The following is a 21,302-nucleotide window of genomic DNA, read 5'->3' on the forward strand; positions in this document are numbered from 1 at the left end:
CTTGGTAGAAACTGAATTACTACATGTACCTTTTTTAGTTTTCTTCTTCATACCATGTTTTGACCATTTTTCTTCTACAACTGGCTGACCTCCTGCATGTTCCTTGTAGTGTAACTTCTCCTTGGTGTTTGCGCTTTGCTTTGTTTTCAAATTTAAATCGCGAGATACATTTTCAAACCTATCTAAGAAATAGCCCTGATTTTGAAATGGCTTCTGTGGCATAGGTTTGACAGATGTAAGTCTTTGATTCTTTGGCTTTGGTTTTTGTGCCTGTTACAGTTTTACACACATTCATTAAGAGGGAGACATTACCATCAGTGTGTTGTTTATTTTTTCAAATTCCAGTGTGTTTTTAAAGACCCACATTTCACTAAACAGTGTATTTGTTGAAATTGATGTGAGCGACTCTATGTCCCCACACTTGATATAGCATCAGATGCTGTAGTTTGTCAGGGTTAGAATGGTCGGATTCAGGATGTTTAGCTGACTCATTGCAGAAAGTTATCCTGTAAGAACGTGAATCAGGACAGGGAAGACAGACTTACGTACCATGCAGCTCAAAATGACAATTACATTGTCATTTTCATTGTGAATGCTTTTAGGTTCTATATTGGCTGTGATCTTTGTACTAACTGGTATCATGGAGAATGTGTTGGCATCACAGAAAAGGAGGCTAAGAAAATGGATGTGTACATCTGTAATGATTGTAAACGGGCACAAGAGGGCAACAGTGAGGAATTGTACTGTATCTGCAGAACACCTTATGATGAGTCACAGTGAGTTCTGATAAGAGCATCATATTTAATAATTTAGGAAGCCAAATTGCTCTGACTGGTTACTTATTTGTTTTAAAATAAAAAGCAAGGTATTTTTCTGCATATATTATACACTTACATTACAAATTCTTTTCCAATTTTTTTTCTCTTCTTCCCTCTTTACCTCCCCTTCAAAATTTTATGTTGCTTCATAGTGAATGTTTGAGATGCATTGGGGAAAATGTGGTTTAATGGTAGACTTGATTCTTCAATATGTAACATAGAAATTAATGAGATTAAAATGGCCTGACTTGTTTGGACTTTATCAGTGTTTTGAAATGGTGCTTTATTGCAGGTTAGAAAAACACTAATTTGGGTACAAGCTCCGAGACTCTGTTAAACAGCTTTTAGGATTTTGAACTCCCAGTTGGGTGGCCAATATCAGCTTCCCATTTGATATGGTATTAGTTGAAAGATTTTTGTCTTTATTTTGTTTTGAGCTTTGAAGTCAATTAAATGTTTTACATTTTTCTTCATATTGGTTCTCCAATTTTGACAGTGTTCTTAAACCTTTAATGCTTGTTCTTAACATCAGAAATACTAAAGTAACTCATTGGAATGTCAATCTTCAAAAGTATTAAAACAATTATAAATACTAAAACTATTTTATATCCCAGGGTTAGAATATATGCAATGCATGTTTTATTACTTTTTAAAGTAAATTATAAGTAATGTGATCCCATCTGTTTTGAATTCACATTTCCATTTCGGATCTTGCAGATTTTATATTGGCTGTGATCGGTGTCAGAATTGGTACCATGGGCGCTGCGTTGGCATCTTGCAAAGTGAGGCAGAACTCATTGACGAGTATGTCTGTCCACAGTGCCAGTCAACAGAGGATGCCATGACAGTGCTCACGCCGCTAACAGAGAAAGATTACGAGGGTTTGAAGAGGGTGCTGCGTTCTTTACAGGTGAGAAACCATGCTCTGTGCAGCATTTAAAGATGAAATCAATCAGCGTGACCTTGGAAACACGCCTGGGGTTTGACCTTTACAATCTTAGAGCACCTGACTATTTAGTGACTCCCAGCTGAAGTGCTCCACAGACTTCAGTCCTTCCCATGCCGACTGTTGTTGTTTAGCTAATGCTCATGTTTAAAATGACTCATTATTTTATTTTTTTTTTTTTGGTGGTACACAGGCCTCTCCTGTGACGGAGCACAGGCTCCGGACGCGCAGGCTCAGTGGCCATGGCTCATGGGCCCAGCCGCTCTGCGGCATGTGGGATCTTCCTGGACCGGGACACGAACCCTTGTCCCCTGCATTGGCAGACGGAGTCTCAACCACTGCGCCACCACGGAAGCCCATGACTCATTATTTTTAACCTAAATTTTATTTTTAAAGAAAACCATCTTACCACCATTGATTGAAAAGCCATTTGATTAAATTCTAGTGAGATACAAATGCTTATCTAAGGCTCTGAGCCAAAGCCTTCCCTCCCTTATTAAAAACAAGAAGGAAGGTGGGGGTGGCTTCTAAGATTAGCAAGCATTAGAGATGTATTCCAGGCATAGGAGTGCTAGATTAACACTTCCTCCTGTTGTGATCATAATTAGAAGCGTTGAAAGAACTGAAACGAGTTCAATAGTCTCAATATGTGGTTGAATGTTATTTAACATCACCATCACACCTCTGCCACATCATTAGCCTGCAGAGGTAACCATTCCACACTTGGAACCCATCCCACTCCAGTTTAATTGGTGTGATTGCAGTGCCAACATCGCTCAGTTGGCAGGTCATCGTGAAGGGACCAGAGTACAGATTCCTTGACCCCTAAGCTAGTGCTCCACCATCCCCGCTCCAGGCCAAGTTTCCAGACCTCTCTTGGAGAACCATTATTACAGAGCATGCTCGTCTGAGATAATTTGTGACTACAGCAAAAATCATCTAAGTATAAATAATTTCATCTCTCAAGTTTAAAACTGACTCTTCCAGTTCTTGGATGCAAGAACTCAAATGGGAAACTTAAGTGAAATTGTCATTTCCACCTGACAATAACCTGACAATAACCAATGATGCCTTTCTGTTGTTGTTGTTCATTATAGGCCCATAAGATGGCCTGGCCTTTCCTTGAACCAGTGGATCCTAATGATGCGCCAGATTATTACGGTGTTATTAAGGAACCTATGGGTAAGTGCTTGAGTTGAACATGGAGTTTTTTCAGAAGTCTCAGCAGCTACTTCATTTATCATCCAAAAAATCGATACATCATGAACATATGCTGAGCAAGACTGGTGAGAGTCCAAACTGGTATACGGTCATTTGTAGGATAAACTGGGAGCACGTGTTAAAGTTCAAGTGTGTGTACCTTTGGACCCAGCAGTTGCATCTCTTAGGATTTACATGTGTACAGGTGTGTTGTTCATCGCAGTAGTGTTCATAATTGCAGAAATACTGAAAATGAAATAAATAGCCATCAGTAGAGGAGTAGCTAAATCAAAGGATGAGCAGAGTATTCTCTACTGTATAATGAGTGAGATCAGTGAACGGATTGGGGTCCTTGTGAGCCTCTCCTCTTTCCTGTCACCTCTTCTTCATCTTTTCCTGAAGGAGAGCAAAGGTAGAAATCCAAGAGAATATAGCCTCATTGCCCAGAAAATAAAAGTGGTACTAAATAACAGCTACAAGTAACTATACAGTAAGTCCCCTACATAACAAACCTTCAAGTTGCGAACTTTCAAAAATGTGAACGTGCATTCGCATGTCCAGTCATGTAAGTTAGTTCACGTGTCTGGTGTCCATTGTCACACGTGTGCATCCTCTACAAGTGGTTGTGCTTTTGTGTACTTTACAGTACTGTATAGAGTACAGTAGTACAGTATCTTTATTTCAAGCCCAGGATGTCTGGAAGCAAGTGTAAAAGCATCGGTGATGTGGCTGGTACTACTGTATACTTTTCAAGTATACAGTACTATACTGTACTGTAAGATTAAAAATGTTTTCTGTGTATTATTTGTGTGAAAAGTACTACAAACCTATTATAGTACAGTACTACATAGCTGATTGTGTTAGTTGGGTACCTGGGCTAACTTTGTCAGACTTACGAACGTGCTCTCGGAACGGAACTCATTCATATGTAGGGGATTTACTGTATTAAGATGAACAGCTACCGGTGATTATATTAAAAATACTTTATCTACGAAAGAAGTTATAGAAATTAAAACATAGCTAAAAGCTTCCAAAACTGCCCAAAAATTAGCTCTAGCTGATGAAAATATTCCAAACGGCCAGCTAAGCATTTTTTTAATGGGTATGGTTTTATTGTATATTTGAAAGTTGCCAGGAGAGTGGATCTTAAAAGTTCTCATCACCAAAAAAAAAAGTTTGTAACTATATGCGGTGACGGATGTTAAATAAAAGTATTGTGGTGATCATTTCTCAATATATACAAACATCAAATCATCCCATTGGGACTTCCCTGGTGGTGCAGTGGTTAAGAATCCGCCTGCCAATGCAGGGGACACGGGTTCGATCCCTCGTCCGGGAAGATCCCACATGCCGCAGAGCAACTAAGCCTGTGTGCCACAACTATTGAGCCTGCGTGCTGCAACTACTGAAACCCGTGTGCCTAGAGCCCGTGCTCCGCAACAAGAGGAGCCACCGCAATGAGAAGCCCGTGTACCGCAACGAAGAGTAGCCCCCACTCACTGCAACTAGAGAAAGCCCGCACAACAACAAAGACCCAACACAGCCAAAAATATATAAATTTAAAAAAAAATCATCGCATTGTATACATAAAGGTACCACAGTGTTCTATGTCAATTATACCTCAGTTTAAAAATAAAAGGAAAAAATTAAAGGAATTAAAGTTCAAACAGGTTTTTAAGAAAAAAAAAAGAAAAGACAGGGGTTGTATTGACGGCAACTTCAAAGATGCAGAAACATGAAGAAGAGATAAATGAGGGCTTATCTTCAGGAAGAAAAACCATAAATATGTTAAGTAGCCGTTACCTCTATCCTCCTCATGTCTAAGATAGAAGAAATTAATCATTGTACACATTTCAGATTTGAATAATCTCCTTTGAGAAAGTACCTGGGGTGTTTATTTAAATAAATAGATGTCTTTTGCTTCTAAAAATAACTTGATTATAGAAAATTTAAGAAATAAAAAAAGTAAGAAAAGATAAATGCACTTTTGATCTTTTTCTCACTGAATGCTATCACATTTTGGTGTGTTCGTGTGTGTGTGTAAAAATTGAAAACTTTTTTTTTAAAAAAAAATATTGAGATCATATAGTAAATGTTTGTGTCTGGCAGTCATTTTCCTGTGTCATTAATCTTCAATAACATGATATTAATGGCTTTGTATAGTCTGTAAATTGAATATGCCTTAACTTATTTAGCCAAAATTCTTTTCTTGAAGAGCTAGAATGTTTTCCTGTCTTTTTCTTTTCTTTTTTTAATATCACCAAGATAAACAGCATTTTATGTGGGTATGTACATACAGATAATACAGGTCTCCCAAGCATACTGTTGAAAGAAATAGGAAAGTTACAGAGCAATCCCTGGGTTTTAAGCAGTAAACAGTTGTATGTTTTCTAAGGGTATGTACATGTGTTTAGAGATGCATAGCAAATGTCTGGAAAGTTACTAACGTGATTGATTGATTGATTATAAATTTATTTTACTTTTGGCTGCGTTGGGTCTTCATTGCTGTGCATGGGCTTTCTCTAGTTGCGGTGAGCAGGGCTACTCTTTGTTGCGGTGTGCAGGCTTCTCATTGCGGTGGCATCTTGTTGCGGAGCACGGGCTTTAGGCGCGTGGGCTTCAGTAGTTGTGGCATGGGGGCTCAGTAGTTGTGGCTCATGGGCTCTAGAGCACAGGCTCAGTAGTTGTGGCACACGGGCGTAGGTACTCAGTGGCATGTGCGGTCTTCCGGACCAGGGCTCGAACCCCTGTCCCCTGCATTGGCAGGCAGATTCTTAACCACTGCACCACCAGGGACGTCCCCCCTACATCGTTTTTAATTGTATGACGTTAAGGTAATTTATTTAATCACCCCTCCATAATGGATTTTTTGGCTGTCTGCAGTTTTTGCTGCTATAAATGACACTTCTGTGAACATCCTTGTGCATCTGCCCTGTTCTTGTTTGTTTTCTTAGGAAAAATTTCTAGAAATAGAATTTCTGTGCCAAAGGGTGTGTGTATACTTTTTAGGCTTTTGGTAAGTATTTTCAAATTGCACTTCAGCAGATTGAACCAGTTTCCACTGATAGCATATATCTGTACCCTTTTCTCTGCACACTTGAAAACCCTGAGCATTATCACTCTTTTGAGGAGAAAAAGTTTTCTTTGTAAATATTTATTTCAAAAGAATATGTTTGATGTACAAATGCAGATGTTACAGAGATATAGGGAGTAAAATGTAAAATTTACCACCACTTTCATCCACCTTTAGAGGTAGCCCCTGTTAATAGGCTGATGTTATTTAATTTTTAATTTCTGCTAATTTGGGCAAAGGAAGTGACTCTTTGGCTTTGCCTGTCTTCAGTAACTAGTGATGTGCTTATAACTGTTTGTACTTCTGCATGAGTTCCCTATTTATGTATTTTGCCATTTTGCTCTTGATATATTCATACTGTTGTCAGTGTTACTTAAGGGTTATTTATAAACTAAGGATATTTTAATGTTTTATGGCAATTTTTTGGTCATGTGATAGTTTTTAACATTTTTTTAATTCAGATCTATTAATCATTATGAATTCTACCTTTAGAGTTGTATTTTTAGCCTTTTTCCCTACCCCAGATATATAAATACTTACCTGTATGTTTTCCTAGTACTTTTTTTTTTTTTAAGGGATACTAATTAAGTTGAAGTCATTAAATGTCCAAACACTACTCACATACTTTATTACAATTAGTCAGGAAGTGCCCAGAACTTAAGTCTGAATATGGTGATACTCGGGCGGGCTGTGTTAAGCTTTCTGCCTACCCGTACAGCTTATGTGACCTACACAGAATGGATGCGCCCAAGTCTTGTTCGGAATTTAATCAGGCTGGGTACATTTTTGCAGTTGTTCTTGTTTACACGTTTTTCCCCTACCTGCGTAAACTGGAACTATCAAAGACGTGTTTGTGTGTTAAAATATTATATGTATAACATAAAATTGCCATTTTTAACTACTTTTATACGCACAATTCAGTGATTAACTACATTCACTTTTGTTCTTAAATTTTAATTCACCTCGGATTACTTTGGCATATAGTGTGAGGTAGAATTTTTCTTCAGATATAGGTAGGCAGTTGCCTCAACCCAATTTATTAATGCATTCTTCCTGCCTCTGCTTATTTGAAATGACATCCTCAACATAGGTGAAATTCTCACGCTGAATACAGTTATGTCTGTTCCTGTTTTGAATTCAGTTCCATTAATGTTTGTATCATGTTGTGCAATGCCACACGTTTTGTTATCACAGCTTTATAAATTTTTTTATATACAATTTATCTTATTTATTTATTTTTGGTTGCATTGGGTCTTCATTGCGGTGCGCGGGCTTCTCATTGCGGTGGCTTCTCTTGTTGCAGACCTGTGGGCTCTAGGCACGCAGGCTCAGTAGTTGTGGCACATGGGCTTCGTTGCTCCACAGCCTGTGGGATCTTCCCGGACCAGGGCTCGAACCCATGTCCCCTGCATTGGCAGGCGGATTCTTAACCACTACGCCACCAGGGAAGTCCCTGTAATTTTTTTTAATGTCTCATAGATTAAATTTTCTCCCTTTACTTTTATTTTTCAAATGTTTCTTAGATATTCCTACACTTTTATTTTTTGAATGTACTTTAAAATTATTTTCTCAAATTCTAAAATAATTACTGAGATTTAGTTAGGAATTGTGTTATCTGTCAATCCTAGATTGATTTGAGATCACTGACCTTTTATTCTCCCAGGTTTTCATGTCATGTTGTATATGGAATTTTCCTTCAAGCACAACTGTCTCCTGGGACCCACTGTTACTTTGGGTGGATTTAGCTCAGTATTCCACAGCAGTTACCTGTGTACCACCCTAGTAATTTTTTCCATTTCTGCACACTACCTCTACTTTTACATACTGCTATTTTTAGTCATATCAGCTAATATTTTTCCCTTAAGTTTATTTTAAGTAGACACTTTATATTATTACCAACATAATCGGTAAGTCAGTATCACTTGTCACCAATAAAAGGTAACAATAAAAATTTAAAAGGAAACAAAATTATATTATTAAAGTCTAATACAAGGATCACAAAACCACAGAGATTTTATTCTTAATTCTGGACTTCTTCTCTTTGTACATGTAAGGTATTTAATCAATTGTTTGCATGTGGAAATGTGTTATACTTAGATACGTATTGTTCATGTTGGTGTAGTGTTTGCTTTGTTTCAAACCAATTGAATAAAGAGCTATTCTCTGTAGTTAATTGAAAGTAAAAGACCCTTCTTAACGGTAGCCAAGATTTATCTTTTAGACCCCAAATCAAAAACAAAATTGGAAAAATGCTGCTATTTTCTTCAAGAATTGCTACGTAGTCTTCACTGGTAAACCAGCCTGGTTCCAGGACTGCTTGGGCAAGATGTTATGTATTCTTATTTGTCAGAACTGCAGGCAGTATCCACACTGGAACAACCTTAAAGCTTTGAAAATCTTTTACATTTTGTTTTTAAGACCTCGCCACCATGGAAGAAAGAGTACAAAGAAGATATTATGAAAAGCTGACAGAATTTGTAGCAGATATGACCAAAATTTTTGATAATTGTCGTTACTACAATCCAAGTGATTCTCCTTTTTACCAGTGTGCAGAAGTTCTTGAATCATTCTTTGTACAGAAATTGAAAGGATTCAAGGCTAGCAGGTAAGCAGATGTGTTCAGCGCTCTGAACTAATTCAGCTCCTAACGAGAAATTGCTGGGTTTGTGTATGATCTGCTTAAAATTATAGTCACTTTTTCAAATTCAAAAAGCATTTATCAAATGCTTACAGAATGTAAGATGCTGTGTTAAGTGCCATGGGGCACATACAAAGATAGTAGTAGTAAGAGTTCTTGCTCTCACTGAGTTTACAGAAGTATAAAAATGACTGTCCTGGGACTTCCCTGGCGGTCCAGCGGTTAGGACTCCACGCTTTCACTGCAGGGGGTGGGGGTTCGATCCCTGGTCAGGCCACTAAGATCCCGCAGGCTGCGTGGCCAAAAAAATAGTTTTTTAAAACTATGAGACTAATACTCAACACAGCATATAGTAGGTGAAATGCTCGAAGACTGGTAGAATTCAACAAAATAATGTTTAAAAAAAAAAGACTGTTCTGTAGGGTAGAGTAAGGGGAAGACCACCAAGTGGGGATTTAAGCGCTTTCTCTTTCATTTGCGTTTGCTGTATCTTTGAAATCATAAATTGTTTTATTCTAATGGATGTTTTCTGTGGACAAAACTAAACTTTAATCCAAGTCCACAGACCTTTTCTTTGAACCTCTCGTAGCATAAAAACATTGAGCAGCTTTGCATGCTATTCAGATACTGTGACCTTCGCGCCCTCTGTTTCTGATCTTCCGCACCTGCTCCTCCCCAAGCCCATGACTTTCTTCCTTTCAACGAAAGGCTGTTTCCCTTTTCTTTGAGAGCTGCCACCGCTCTGTAGCCCTGAGATTCATTGTTCACCATCCCCCATCCACTAGCCCGCAAGCTTGATCCTCCCTAGTCAGATTGGGTAGATCTTGGCTGGGCTGGGGTCTGGGCATCTGTATTACCTAATGAACTCCCACGGGACTCTGCATACCAAAGCATAAGAATCAGTGCTCTACCTAGTCATTTTTCTCGGAGGAAAATCTTCAGGGTATTTTCTCTCCTTCTCCTGTAACAAGGTAGATCAAGAACTGTACTTCAGAGTCAGTTTGCATAAGCTAAAAGTGAAGGACAAGCACAACTGAAGTATCCAATCACCTTCTCAGTGAAGGAGTCAAAAACTATAGGCAAGGAGGGAAGGAAAGCCGGTGGGCAGGCAGGCTGTGTAGACCACCAACCAAGAGACTTCACAGAATCTCTAAAACTTTCCCATTTTTATCGTTGCCTGTCTGTTAACCCGTTAGCTGTAAAACTTAAAATGGAAGAGGACTTACTTAATATGACAGAGTCCCCAGGAAAATAATAATAAAGGAATAAAGAGGGGTAAACTCAGAGTGGTGAAAGGAACATGGTAGAAGTTAGTTAGCTGATGAGATTTCAGCAGATTGTGAGGGACAGCAGATGGAAGGCGGCTGACCGGTGAAGGCGGGCACGCGCAGCCAGACGACTGCTCGCGGGCTCCTGCCGACCAGTAGGACCCCAGACAGCCTCCAACACGGAGTCTCTGAAATAGAATCGAAGGCTCTAGAGAGTAGGAGGAGAGAGCGGTTAACTGAAGATCTAAATCTGGGCTAGTCACACCCTCCTCTAACCCCAGCGTGCAGCCTGCGCAGGATGCCCAAAGAACTGGAAGAACACAAGGTTCTTCTGCAAAGGAGAAAAAACCGTCTGCAGAGAACTAGAGTAGACAGAAGAGAATGGGACCCAGAGGAAAATCCCCTGATCTCTGAAGGATCGGCTCCCTCATTCTAGCGCTGGGGCTCTCAACAGGATAATTTACTCACCCCCACCCCCGTAAGGGATATTTAGCGATGCCTAGAGACATTGCTGTTTGTCACACTTGGAGGTGGTTAGTGGTACTGGCATCTAAACAGTAGAGGCCAGAGATGGTGCTAAACGTCCCACAGTGCGTAGGATAGCCTTAAAGCAAAGAATTATCCAACTCCAAAATGTCAGTTGTGTTGAGACTGAAAACTGATCTAAAGTAAAGCCTGCCAGTCAGTAAGCCACACACACATGCACAGGGTTCTCCAGGCACCCATCTAGGCTGTTAACTTACTCTTCATAAGTGGGAACAGACAGGGACGGACGGATAGGTAAGGAAAACCTGCAGTGTAAAGGAGAAAAAGGTCAAGGTGTAACCGAAAAATAGATTCCAGAGAGAACAAGAGAGAGCTTTAAAAAAACAAAACAAGCCTCTAAGTCATGTCCCGAGAGAAATTTTAGAAGGTACTGCATCTGCAAAATAGTGAACAGGATATTAGAAATAAAGAACAATCTGAGAAAAAGAGAGTAACTGGAAATTTTTTTAAACTTATTGCACACATTGAAAGTTAAAATCAAGGAACTCTCAGTGGAAAGAGCAAAACGACAAGGGGATGAAAAATAGGAAAGAAAAAAATGTTATAAAGTATCCAGTATTCATTTCATGGAAATTCCAGAAAGAAAGAACAGAGAAGACAGAGGAGAGGAAATTATCAAAAGACTACTCTAATATAAGAAATATTTCCAAACCAGTGAGAGGCACACAACTTCAAGTCCAAGCAAAACTATTCATTCAAAAAATAGTTATTGAGGGGTTTCCCTGGTGGCGCAGTGGTTAAGAATCCGCCTGCCAACGCAGGGGACACGGGTTCAAGCCCTGATCTGGGAAGATCCCACATGCCACGGAGCAACTAAGCCCGTGCGCCACAACTACTGAGCCTGCGCTCTAGAGCCTGTGAGCCACAACTACTGAAGCGCACACGCCTTGAGCCCGGTCTCCGCAACAAGAGAAGCCACTGGAATGAGAAGCCTGTGCACTGCAACGAAGAGTAGCCCCCGCTCGCGCAACTAGACAAAGCCGCACGCAGCAAAAAAGACCCAACGCAGCCAAAAATAAATAATAAAATTTAAAAAAAATGGTTATTGAGCCCCGGCTGTGTGTCAGAATTGACTATAGCAGCAGATCAAACCAAGTTCCCGCTCTCCACGGAGCTCATGTTCCTGTGGGATAGGGAGATGGACTGGGGCCGGGGCCGGGGCCGGGGTCGTGGAGTGGAGTGGAGTGGATAAACAAACGTCTAAGCCAGTCTGGACAAGTGGGAAAAGGTCCACCGCACATATACATCACTGTAAAACCTCCAGAGGCTAAGGATGGAAGAAGCTCTTCTGAAAGCTTGTAAAGAGGATAAAACAACTTATAAATTAACAGGAATTAGACTGGTATCAGACTTTTCTGTAGCAACATGGAATGCTAGAGGATTATGGAAGAATAAATCCAAAAGTTTGAGGAAACATGAAGTCTGTGTCTAGCCAGTCAAACGTAGAGGCAGCATAAGTACATTTTCAAGTCATACAAGGATCAGAAAGGGCTTCTTTTCCTTGCATACTTTCTTAGCAAGTTATTTTAAGATGTGCACTAGCAAAATAAAGAAGCAAATCAAGAAAACAAAAGACCTTGAATTTCAAGAAAGCAAAGAGAACGACTCTGACCCAGAGTGACATTTGTACAGCAGGCCCATGCAGTAGGCAGTTCAAATTGGAGCAGGAGAATGGAGCACTCCCAAGAGGGATGCGTCTGGAGGGGAAAAATTGATTCATACATTAGATAACTTAAGAATGTAAGGGGGGAATGAAAGTCAGAAACTCCATGAAAGGCAAAAAGTTGTATAGGTTACTAAGAATGCCCTCCTAGCAAAAGATTAGGTGCTACAGAGAAAAATATTTACATAGTCATGTAAACAGTACATTGATTTTCAACTTTTGGAATGTCTGCAGACAAAGCATGGAAAGATTTAATTTTAAATTACGGAGAAATAGAACTTGTACTCAAGAAGGGAGGAGGGAAAATGGTTCCACGAGCTCAGTTCTCGTTTGCCATAGCAGGATTTAAACAATATAAAGTTGATAAAATAAGAAATAGCAGTGTAAGAGATCTACCTACCTAAGAACTGAAAGTTCCAGGTAACTCATCCTGGAGAGCCTGGTTTTCAGGGTGAGTGAAGATAGGACCGAGGACCACAGCTTAGTACAAGCCCTCCGTGCTCTTTTGCTTCCTGCTTCGTGCCTCGTGTAGTCATTACTCCAGTTAAATTTCTAGAACTGCTTTTTTCAGCTGAAAAGGCTTTAGCCTTTGGTGGAAGTGGAAGCTGGGGGATTTGAATCCCACCCTGCTACCAGGCTTGCAGGCAGGACGCAGAGGGGGATGGTGGCGGCAGCTGCTGAGGTGGGCCTGCTGCAAAACCAAGGCACTGGGGGAAGGAGAGGAGGCCCAGAGGCGGGGTCTGCATGGTTAAGGGGCCGCTCAGGAGAGCTTGCCATTTGGTGGTTTCATGTAGCTTTTTATTATATTCTGGTTTATGTAATTTTTATTAAAGAACATGGGAGCCAACTGAGAAGTTTGCTCAAGTCTGCTTATGTAAATAAAATGATATGTGAAGAGATGTTAGGGGATTTTTGTTGATTTCCAGATTTAGGGCAGAATGAAACATATATGTAGCCAGTCACTGAAATATTATTTTTTATGGATTTCCAGGGTTTCCTTTGCCGTATTTTCCCCATTTTAAATTTGTGATCTCCAGCATTATTTTCATAACTGTTCTTTGTTATAATTCATCATTTATATCATCCATGTTCTTTCTTTTCTTACAGATTGTGATATCTTTAGTCTGAATTTTTAACTGGAATCAGAACTGGATGTTGGGGTCACTCTTTTATTGTACCACTTGATTACCTAATTCAAAATTGCCCCCCAGAGTTCAGATGAGTTAATATAATTTTTTAATGTTTAAAAAAAGATGTATAGTAGTAAACAATTTATTCTAGCAGCCATGTTGAACAATGTATTTAAGAATTGTAAACTCCGAGAAGACTGTATTTATATACACTATTGCAATAGAACATACTTGATAACTGTACAGTAACTTGGTTTACTAACAAAAATTGTTAATAAAACTGTGAAACTAGAAAGGACACTTTCTGAAATTTAATAGAAAAATGTGATTTTAATACTGTTATTTCTCTCCTTTTAATATTTTTTTCCTTCATATTCCCCAACTCAATGTAAATAAATGCGTGCATACGTGCACACACACACACACACACACACACACACACACCTACACCTTCTACCACAATGGTAATGCTTCTGTAAATGTCTCTATTTGTTCCTTTGGCTAAAAATGTTGTATTGGACATATATATATATATATATGTATATATATTTATATTTCTTTTTTTTAATATTGGCTTTTTCCAATGAATTATCATGTTTAGTGTACAATGAAAATTTTTAATTTTATAGGGTAAAAATTTCCTACTTGTTCTCATATATTTGCTTGCCAAGGGTGAATGAAAGAACATGGCTGCTTTCCCCAGACAGACTGACCTTGGCATCCGCATAAAGCATCACTGTTTTCAAAAATGAAGGGTGCTTAATTGTTCCCTTTTTTCTGTATTCTGTAGGTCTCATAACAACAAACTGCAGTCTACAGCTTCTTAAAGTTCAGCGTGTTAACCTAACATAAAACACAGCAAGAATCTGGTTGAACTGTTTTAAATTAAGGAGCCAGATGTTTTTAGTCAGGTTATCCTGACAAGACTTGACCTAAACTTCGTTTTTATTGGTCATAACAGTCCAATTATATTCTTGGCCAATTTTGTCCAACGGACAAGGGAAAAGCAAAGTCAACGACACCATTATCTTGTCAAGATCAAATGGTTTTACTATTGTGGCAGAAGCGGGAAAACTTTGTTTATTGAAGAAAAAAAAAAAGAAAGAAAGAAAGAAAAAAAGATAATATGGGGTCAAGTGTAACTCCATGGAAATGCCACGTCTGCTCTTCAGTGAAGAAGCTGGTTTAGAGTCTCACAGAAAACTTTCGACTGTATTTATTTATTGTTGCAAAAAAGACGCTTTTTTATTGCTGCCCTCATTTGTCAGCTAATTATTTTTTCTTATAAAATCCAGGCCGGTTACATGTAATCCATTCTGTATCTTATCATGATTCCTGTAGGTAAAAGTACAAGACGACCTCTAGATGTCTTTTCTTTCTATGAAAGGAGCTGCTATGTACACATGTGCACACACACACAACTGGGAATCAACAATGAGTTTATTGTTCATAGTAGATAAAAATTAAGCTTGCATAAAGGTTGGGCTAGTGGTCCTGGACTACAGACTCTGTTGCCTTGAATATAACAGTACAATTTGTCATTTACTCTGTACCAGGTTAAAATGAGTAAAATCTATTTGAAGGTATCTTGTTTGTAAACATTTGTCAGATTCTAATTTTTTTTCTTTTTGTATTAAAATTCAATTATGGATGTATATGAAACAAAATAAATGGAGATAATTTTTCTCCCACAGACGGTGTCTTTGAATGTGCGCTAATGATTCTCTGTAAGCCACTGAGGGGAAAGGGAGGGCTGCAAGGTAAATAAATAAAAGGCAGAAGGAGCTGATTGTACCTGGATTTCTCCAGGGTAGTAGTGGTCCTTCATTTTATAATTCCCAGCCCACTGTCATCACATCGAAGAAAAATATTCAGGGGTGCTAATCCTGTTGCATCAATTGATCAGACTAATAAAAAAGGTAATGTGACAAAATACACATCGCCTTCATCTGTACGTTATATGATACCAGGCAAATTATCAGTTACAGGCCACTGCTTATATTTTATGAAGGGCATTTTTTAAAATGACTTCATCCTTTTTGTATTTGTTTGTTGGTTGAGTTTTTTTGGGTTTTTTTCCCACATAAGAAGAAGTAGTGTAAGCGGTAGGGGGAAAAAATGGAAGCAGCAGAGGAAGGCGTATTTTGCATGTTTTTCCTTTCAGTGTTCTAATCTTACATGTTGTATTTCTTCATTGTAATAATAGCTTCTGTGAGATCTGCCATAGTTGGTTTATGCAGCTTTGCAAAAATTTTACTAGATTTTGCACTAATTCGTATTAGCTTTGTCCTACCAAGTTCTGGAATTTATCCAATTATTGTTTTTTAAAAGTTTCTTTCTGTTTAATATCACCCTGCTATGCAAAACCTTTCCCGGACCTTAGTTTCTTAAAAGAAAGACGTTGCTAACAGTTCCCAGTTCTTTCTTCTTACAGGCTCAGGTGTACAAGTTATTCTGGGTTAATTTTATCTAATGAAGCCCATTCCTTTTTGTACATAAAAATATCACTTAAACTTATGCTTACAAACTAAAGCGACTAATTGCTCAATATTGAAAACATGGAAACAGTTTTTGCTTAAAATACTAACATGGAAGTAGTCAAATATAGGTTATTTTGTCCTTTAACTTTTAAAAAATGTTACATATTGTATGCACTGTGCTGATGCAAGAATCCTACATTTTAATGAATTATAAAATTATTCTGCATCTCATCGTGTCACAGTATTTCTGTACTATTTATTCATATATATATATAGATATAGATGGGCTTAATCATTTAAAACTTGTTGCAGCAAGAACTTTCCTACCTGTAGGGAATAGATTGCTATGTTTTTAAGAGATTGTGGCAAATTTAAACAGCAGTTCTTTTTGTACGTAATAGGACATTTCATCCTAGAAAAATAAAGTAATGTTTTTGACATTGGATTTGGTGCGGTTTCTAATGAAACAGTGGTTGGTTGGTTAACATTTTCTGTAGATGTTGGCATTGCCAAATTGTACAAAAAAGGTAAATGTTGTGGGAATCCTCAGGCCAGGAATATGTTAATTTCATATATGTATTTAATAGTATAAAGCCTTTTGCAGTTTCTATCACCATATAAATACATAGACATTTTATGGTTTTATCAACTACAGAGCTTTAGTGTTTCAAAAGTAATTTTTGGAAAAACATGCATTCTTATACTGAGTTTCAAAAGCTGCTTTTCTACGAGTATTTGACAAGCTTCTGCTACTCGGTAAAATATACGTATTACAGCTATTTTGCTTTCAGTAATCCAAGTAGTAGAATGCACATTTGTTATACTGTTTTGATTTTTCTACACAGTCTTTGGGCTTGTATATATGTTTAATTTGCATCAACAGATTTCCTTTGCTAAAAGTATTTTCAATGCTTGTTATATTTCGTCTGCCAGGTTCACAATCCTTGAAACCATTTCATAAAACGTATTTTCATAATATTGGTAAGGCTTTTTTCTCCCACCCAAATTCTGCAGGATTTGCACTTTAGTTAATGTCCTGCAGTAGTTTTTAAAAATTGTGAACTTTCAGAGATATTTTCTAAAGTAAAACAATTACCTTTTTATATTTCAAGTGGCCTGGAGTGTTATTAAGAGACTCTGAGATTTGCTGCTGTTTGTAATCTACCTTCCTGGAATCTGCAAATAAAAGTTCTTTCCCTATTTCTGTTCATTTGTTAGGCAAACTCCCTGCATCTTTGTGTGTTTCTGATACTAAAGAGCCAGTGTGGTGGTGACCTTTTAAATCTACACACTTAGCCTCACGACTGAGGCCATTACCCACAAGTGTCAGGTTTCTTGTCCTTAAAATGAGAATGGTGATCTCTCATGAGCAAAGTAATGTCTTGGGGGAAGGATTTTTAATAAACTGAAATAATCTGAAGTACTTCTGGATACTTGGAACAAGATACCGAAAAAGACATTTCCTAGATCACACTCTGCTTGATCCAGTTTGGACCAAATTCAACTAAAGGAAATAAGTGCTGTATTTTTTAAATGATAAAGTCCTGTACCCAAAATTGAAGTTACTCATTGTAGGTAGTGGGTCAGTTTTTAGGTGTTTGCATATACCTGTGTTTGATCAACCTTAAAAATGATTGTAAGAGAAACATAAACAGTGCTAAGTGATACCTCTCAAAGACAGTTAAAAGCTAGTACAAAAAAAAAAAAATGTATGTTTTATAGACCTTTCCCTACCAAAAGAAAAACACTTTTTTCTGCTTGAGTTCCAACAGCTTGATGGAAGGAGGGATGTGTTGAGCTCCTCTTGAAGGCAACAGGGTATTTTATTGTGCCCGTGATCCTTTAGCCTTTGGAACACAAACCATGTGCTAAGGAAAGTCTATCAACAGGAGAAAAGGATTCGGAACTACAGTGAATTTGGGAATTAAAATTTTCCATAAAATTAAAAGATTGTACGGAAGGTACTGACTGAATATTGAGAAGATTCTCCTTAAACTTTTTTGCCTAACCTGGAATTCCCAGTCTGTTGTGCACCGCCTCCCATGCATATATCCCCATATGCACCACTGTTCTACCTCATTTGAGCCTCAATCACTTTTTTTTTTTTTTTTTGGCGGTGCCTCTTGGAATGCAGGATCTTAGTTCCCCGACCAGGGACTGAACCGGAACCCCCTGCAGTGGGAGTTCACGGAGTCTTAACCACTGGACCGCCAGGGAAGTCCCCGAGCCTCGCTCATCTTTCATTGCAAAGCTGGTCTTGAATGATGGCCTGAAGTTTAACAACGTTTCTAAGAAACTGGCCTGCTTGTGTTTGCCAAAGTGTACATACCGTGTGACCTCCAAGTATCACACAGATCACAGTTTTGGCACTTTTTGTGTGATTCCAAAACATCTCAGAAACTCAGTATTATCAAAGCAATCTAATCAAACCCTAACCCTCAGGCTTATATCAAAGTGATTTTTTTTCTATCTTTTAAACCAGAGCTATTTATAACACTTCTCTTTATGCTCTAACATCTGACCATCCAACTAATAATTTATCTATTTGGCCGTTTTGTAATTTTCCCCACCATGTTACTCAGGATCACCACTTAGCCATTTGACTTTTAAAAATTCGGCTTTGGTTTTTGTGACCGGTGCTACTTCTGTCTTCGTTAATTTTTATCCTAAAGAAAACTAACACAGAAGCTCTTCATTCACTGCATACTCTAATCTACTGCCAGTGGTTTGTGTAGTAATGCAGTGGATTCCCAAGAAGCAATTCTAAGATAATTTTTAATAAGCTTGGGCACAACTCATTCTTGGCAAATACTCTAAAAAATCCCTCAGTTAGTGCTTTACCACGGCATAGTCAGAACCTCTCAACTTTTATTTTACCTCTTCGCCCCCTGTTTGGGACAAATAAGGTAACAGTATCTCCCGTCACAATCAGTTGTTATGTCTTACAGTCTCTCTGTGCTGTCCTGACATCCTGTGTGTATATAGTGCTTCTGTGAGGCCTTTAAAGACTCTGTGCCATTACAGACTAATGACACATCCTGAGCTCCAGAGTGAATCTCATCTGAGACCAAACAGACTGTTTTTGTCTCTTCAGTGGAGTTCTGCGCAGTAATCTTCAACCATGGATTATCAGTGTCTCTATTCACAGCGTTTCAAATTAAAGCACAGCTTGGTCTTCTGAAAAAAAATTGTTAATGTCTTTGTGGGCTGAGGTATAAAATCAATAATAAATTCAGTTCGTGATTAAATCTTTTTCAAGCCAACTGGAAAACGTTTAAAATTCACGTGCTTGCAAACCGTCACTAAATATTGGTTCCAGGGTTTTTGGAGTAAGTTTGAGAAATGCTTTTTCCCAAACCTTTTGGGGCTCAGTGAGGCTGAAAAAACCAGATGCATCCAAGATCTGATTTCACAGAAAGATTTACTGCTTTACAAACACAAACATGATACTTGGGCTTAATAGAAAAATGACATCAGATACACCCAGAATATGTTTGGTATTGGGATAGCTGCCAGTATGGCACAAAACATAGGATTTTAGAAGCAGGGAGGCATGAAAATAAACTATATTTTGGTACATCAGGAACACTTGTTTGAACAAACATTTGTTTGCTTGAATAAGCCCTTCAGTACTCTAAATGTAAAACTTTAATACTTGTCTCGGGCTCTGACTTTAGTGTTTGATCTAAATGTGATCTAAATGACATTTCATACGTCTGACTAGTGCACTTACTGTTATGTACAGAATTTAAAATGTGATGGTTTTAGTATAAAATTTGGTTTGATACATGATATAAACTATTCAAAATTGTATATTTAAAATCAAGGAAATGTTTTTGTGAACTATTTCTACTGAAGAATGTATTTAAATTAAAATAATTAAAAATAATCAACATGAAGCAGTGATCTGTTATCTGGACAGGTCAGTTATCTGAGCTTGTGTGAGTAACTGGCACACCAGTTGAATAACCACCACAGAGCTCAGAAGCATACCATTTAAGAAGCATTTTGTAAAAAAGTGACAACTTGAAGATGAGAGTTGGCACTTTGCAACTAGTTCCTAAAGGAGCTGTGTGCCCTGTTCTAAAGGAAAATCCGATTACTTAATGATAGGCCTTTCCTGTCTTGCTGCTGAATTCCAAGTCTCTTATGATCCAGAAATGCCAGGCTGGTATGTTTCAAATGCACTGGGTGTGAATTGCCCCTTGCACTTGCCCATCCCTTTTCCGGTTAAATCTTTTCACGTAGCTGCTGCTGCTCCTGAGAAGTCCATCTCCTGGTCGGAGGCGCCCTCTCAGGACCTGAAGCAGAGCTGTAGGTAGCTGCCTTCTCTTATGGTAGATGTGGCCCATCACAATATACCTGCTGCCTGAAAAAAAAAAAAAAGCCAAAATATAAATTCATAGTTATCTTTCAAATACCACGTAACAATAAGAAAATGTAAGGCTTTTAAGAAATGCCTAAGCTTGAATCTCTTATCTTGCTGCACATGTTGAATCTCAGACATTTAAACCTCAGACAGCAGGTGGAAATAGCCTAGTGACCTTTATAAGATAATCAGATTACTCAGCCTGTAAACAGCCAGCACTAGAAACAAAGGTCCTAATCACAACAGTGCCAGCAGGATTTTACAGAGCACATCTCTAGAAAAACGTGGGAGTGGGCATTACCCGCCCGCCCCAAACACACACGCCCAGCAAAAGACGTCTCTAAACTCAGTTTAAAAAGCCCCTTAGGCATCCTGTCTGGCAACGGTGTTTCGTCATTCACTCCACCTGTCAACAAATATTGAGTGTTTGCTTTGTGCCAATCCGCTCAGTTCCCATCTTTAACCGGAGGCGCTGATGGAATTTAAATCACAGAGTGGCCGAAATAATACCTGTCTTCTAAATTCTATTCATTTTAGAATAGCCCCCCCCCCAAAAAAAGGTACTGGGGTAACCGATAGAGACCGGGCTGTGGCATGTCAAAGTTACAATGGTGACATAAAGAACATATATAAAATGATCACTTAGATCAGTTTTAATACCAGGTTTAAATTCTGGGCATGGCTTATTGCAACTAGAGGAGTCTAGGGCTAATATGTGGACTCGGAAGAAAAACCCGTCCGGAGTGATGTACAGGCGGTTCATCTTGTACAGCCCGTCCCGGTCCACCAGCAGAGTCACCAGCCGGATCCCTGTACCGAGGACGTCCACATCATGCACGATTCCGTTGACTGCTGCTTTCAAAAAAACAAAGAGTTTGGAGAAATGCATAGCGCTCACATCCTCTTTCTCTCCCCAGTGCGTTTCTAACAAATCACGAAATAGTCCACACGGCTCTGGGGCCTGCAGGACCGAGTGGGTGGGTTTCTCTAGGGTTTGGTTTAGGGGTCCCGATGCACAGCCCGGCGCTCTCGGCTCGGAAAGGCTCGCCCCGCGGTCTGGGCTCGGCCGCCCGGGCCCGGGAGGAGCTGCGGGCGGGGCTCACCGAACTCGCTGGCGCAGTAGGACTCGCGCTCGTCCAAGTCCACCCTGCAGGCGCGCGCGCAGGGCTCG

The 21,302-nt window shown here is 39.0% G+C and overlaps 2 protein-coding genes across 11 annotated transcripts in view; one reads left to right on the plus strand and one right to left on the minus strand.

Annotated features, from left to right (window-relative positions):
• Window positions 1-16,205, plus strand: part of BPTF (bromodomain PHD finger transcription factor) — a 132,248-nt gene extending 116,043 nt beyond the window's left edge. For 7 of the 10 annotated variants that reach the window (XM_024760587.1, XM_024760589.1, XM_024760592.1 and 4 more), the window contains 4 exons: window positions 1,536-1,728; window positions 2,862-2,946; window positions 8,456-8,642; window positions 14,073-16,205. In XM_024760587.1, the coding sequence (XP_024616355.1) occupies window positions 1,536-1,728; window positions 2,862-2,946; window positions 8,456-8,642; window positions 14,073-14,109 (502 nt within the window). In that variant the 3' untranslated portion in view covers window positions 14,110-16,205. The other 3 variants (XM_024760593.1, XM_024760586.1, XM_024760588.1) reach the window with 2 other exon arrangements.
• Window positions 16,206-19,166: 2,961 nt separating this feature from the next.
• Window positions 19,167-21,296, minus strand: CUNH17orf58 (chromosome unknown C17orf58 homolog). The gene is made up of 3 exons (XM_024760924.1): window positions 21,235-21,296; window positions 20,792-20,983; window positions 19,167-20,131 (listed from the first exon to the last, which is right to left on the minus strand). The coding sequence occupies exons 2-3, from the start codon at window positions 20,892-20,894 to the stop codon at window positions 19,941-19,943; spliced, it is 294 nt and encodes a 97-aa protein (XP_024616692.1). The 5' UTR covers window positions 20,895-20,983; window positions 21,235-21,296; the 3' UTR covers window positions 19,167-19,940.
• Between the last annotated feature and the right edge of the window lie 6 nt (window positions 21,297-21,302).

This window comes from Neophocaena asiaeorientalis, unplaced genomic scaffold, assembly GCF_003031525.2.
Source record: "Neophocaena asiaeorientalis asiaeorientalis breed wild unplaced genomic scaffold, Neophocaena_asiaeorientalis_V1.1 scaffold30, whole genome shotgun sequence".
Lineage (NCBI taxonomy): Eukaryota > Metazoa > Chordata > Mammalia > Artiodactyla > Phocoenidae > Neophocaena > Neophocaena asiaeorientalis.

What these genes read in the sequence shown, in the direction of transcription:
- CUNH17orf58 (XM_024760924.1), bottom strand. Translation starts at nt 20,894, where the DNA reads ATGAACCGCCTGTACATCACTCCGGACGGGTTTTTCTTCCGAGTCCAC. An exon ending in ATGCCCAGAATTTAAACCTG is followed by an intron (nt 20,132 to 20,791) that starts GTATTAAAACTG and finishes TTTTTTTTTCAG; the next exon opens with GCAGCAGGTATATTGTGATG.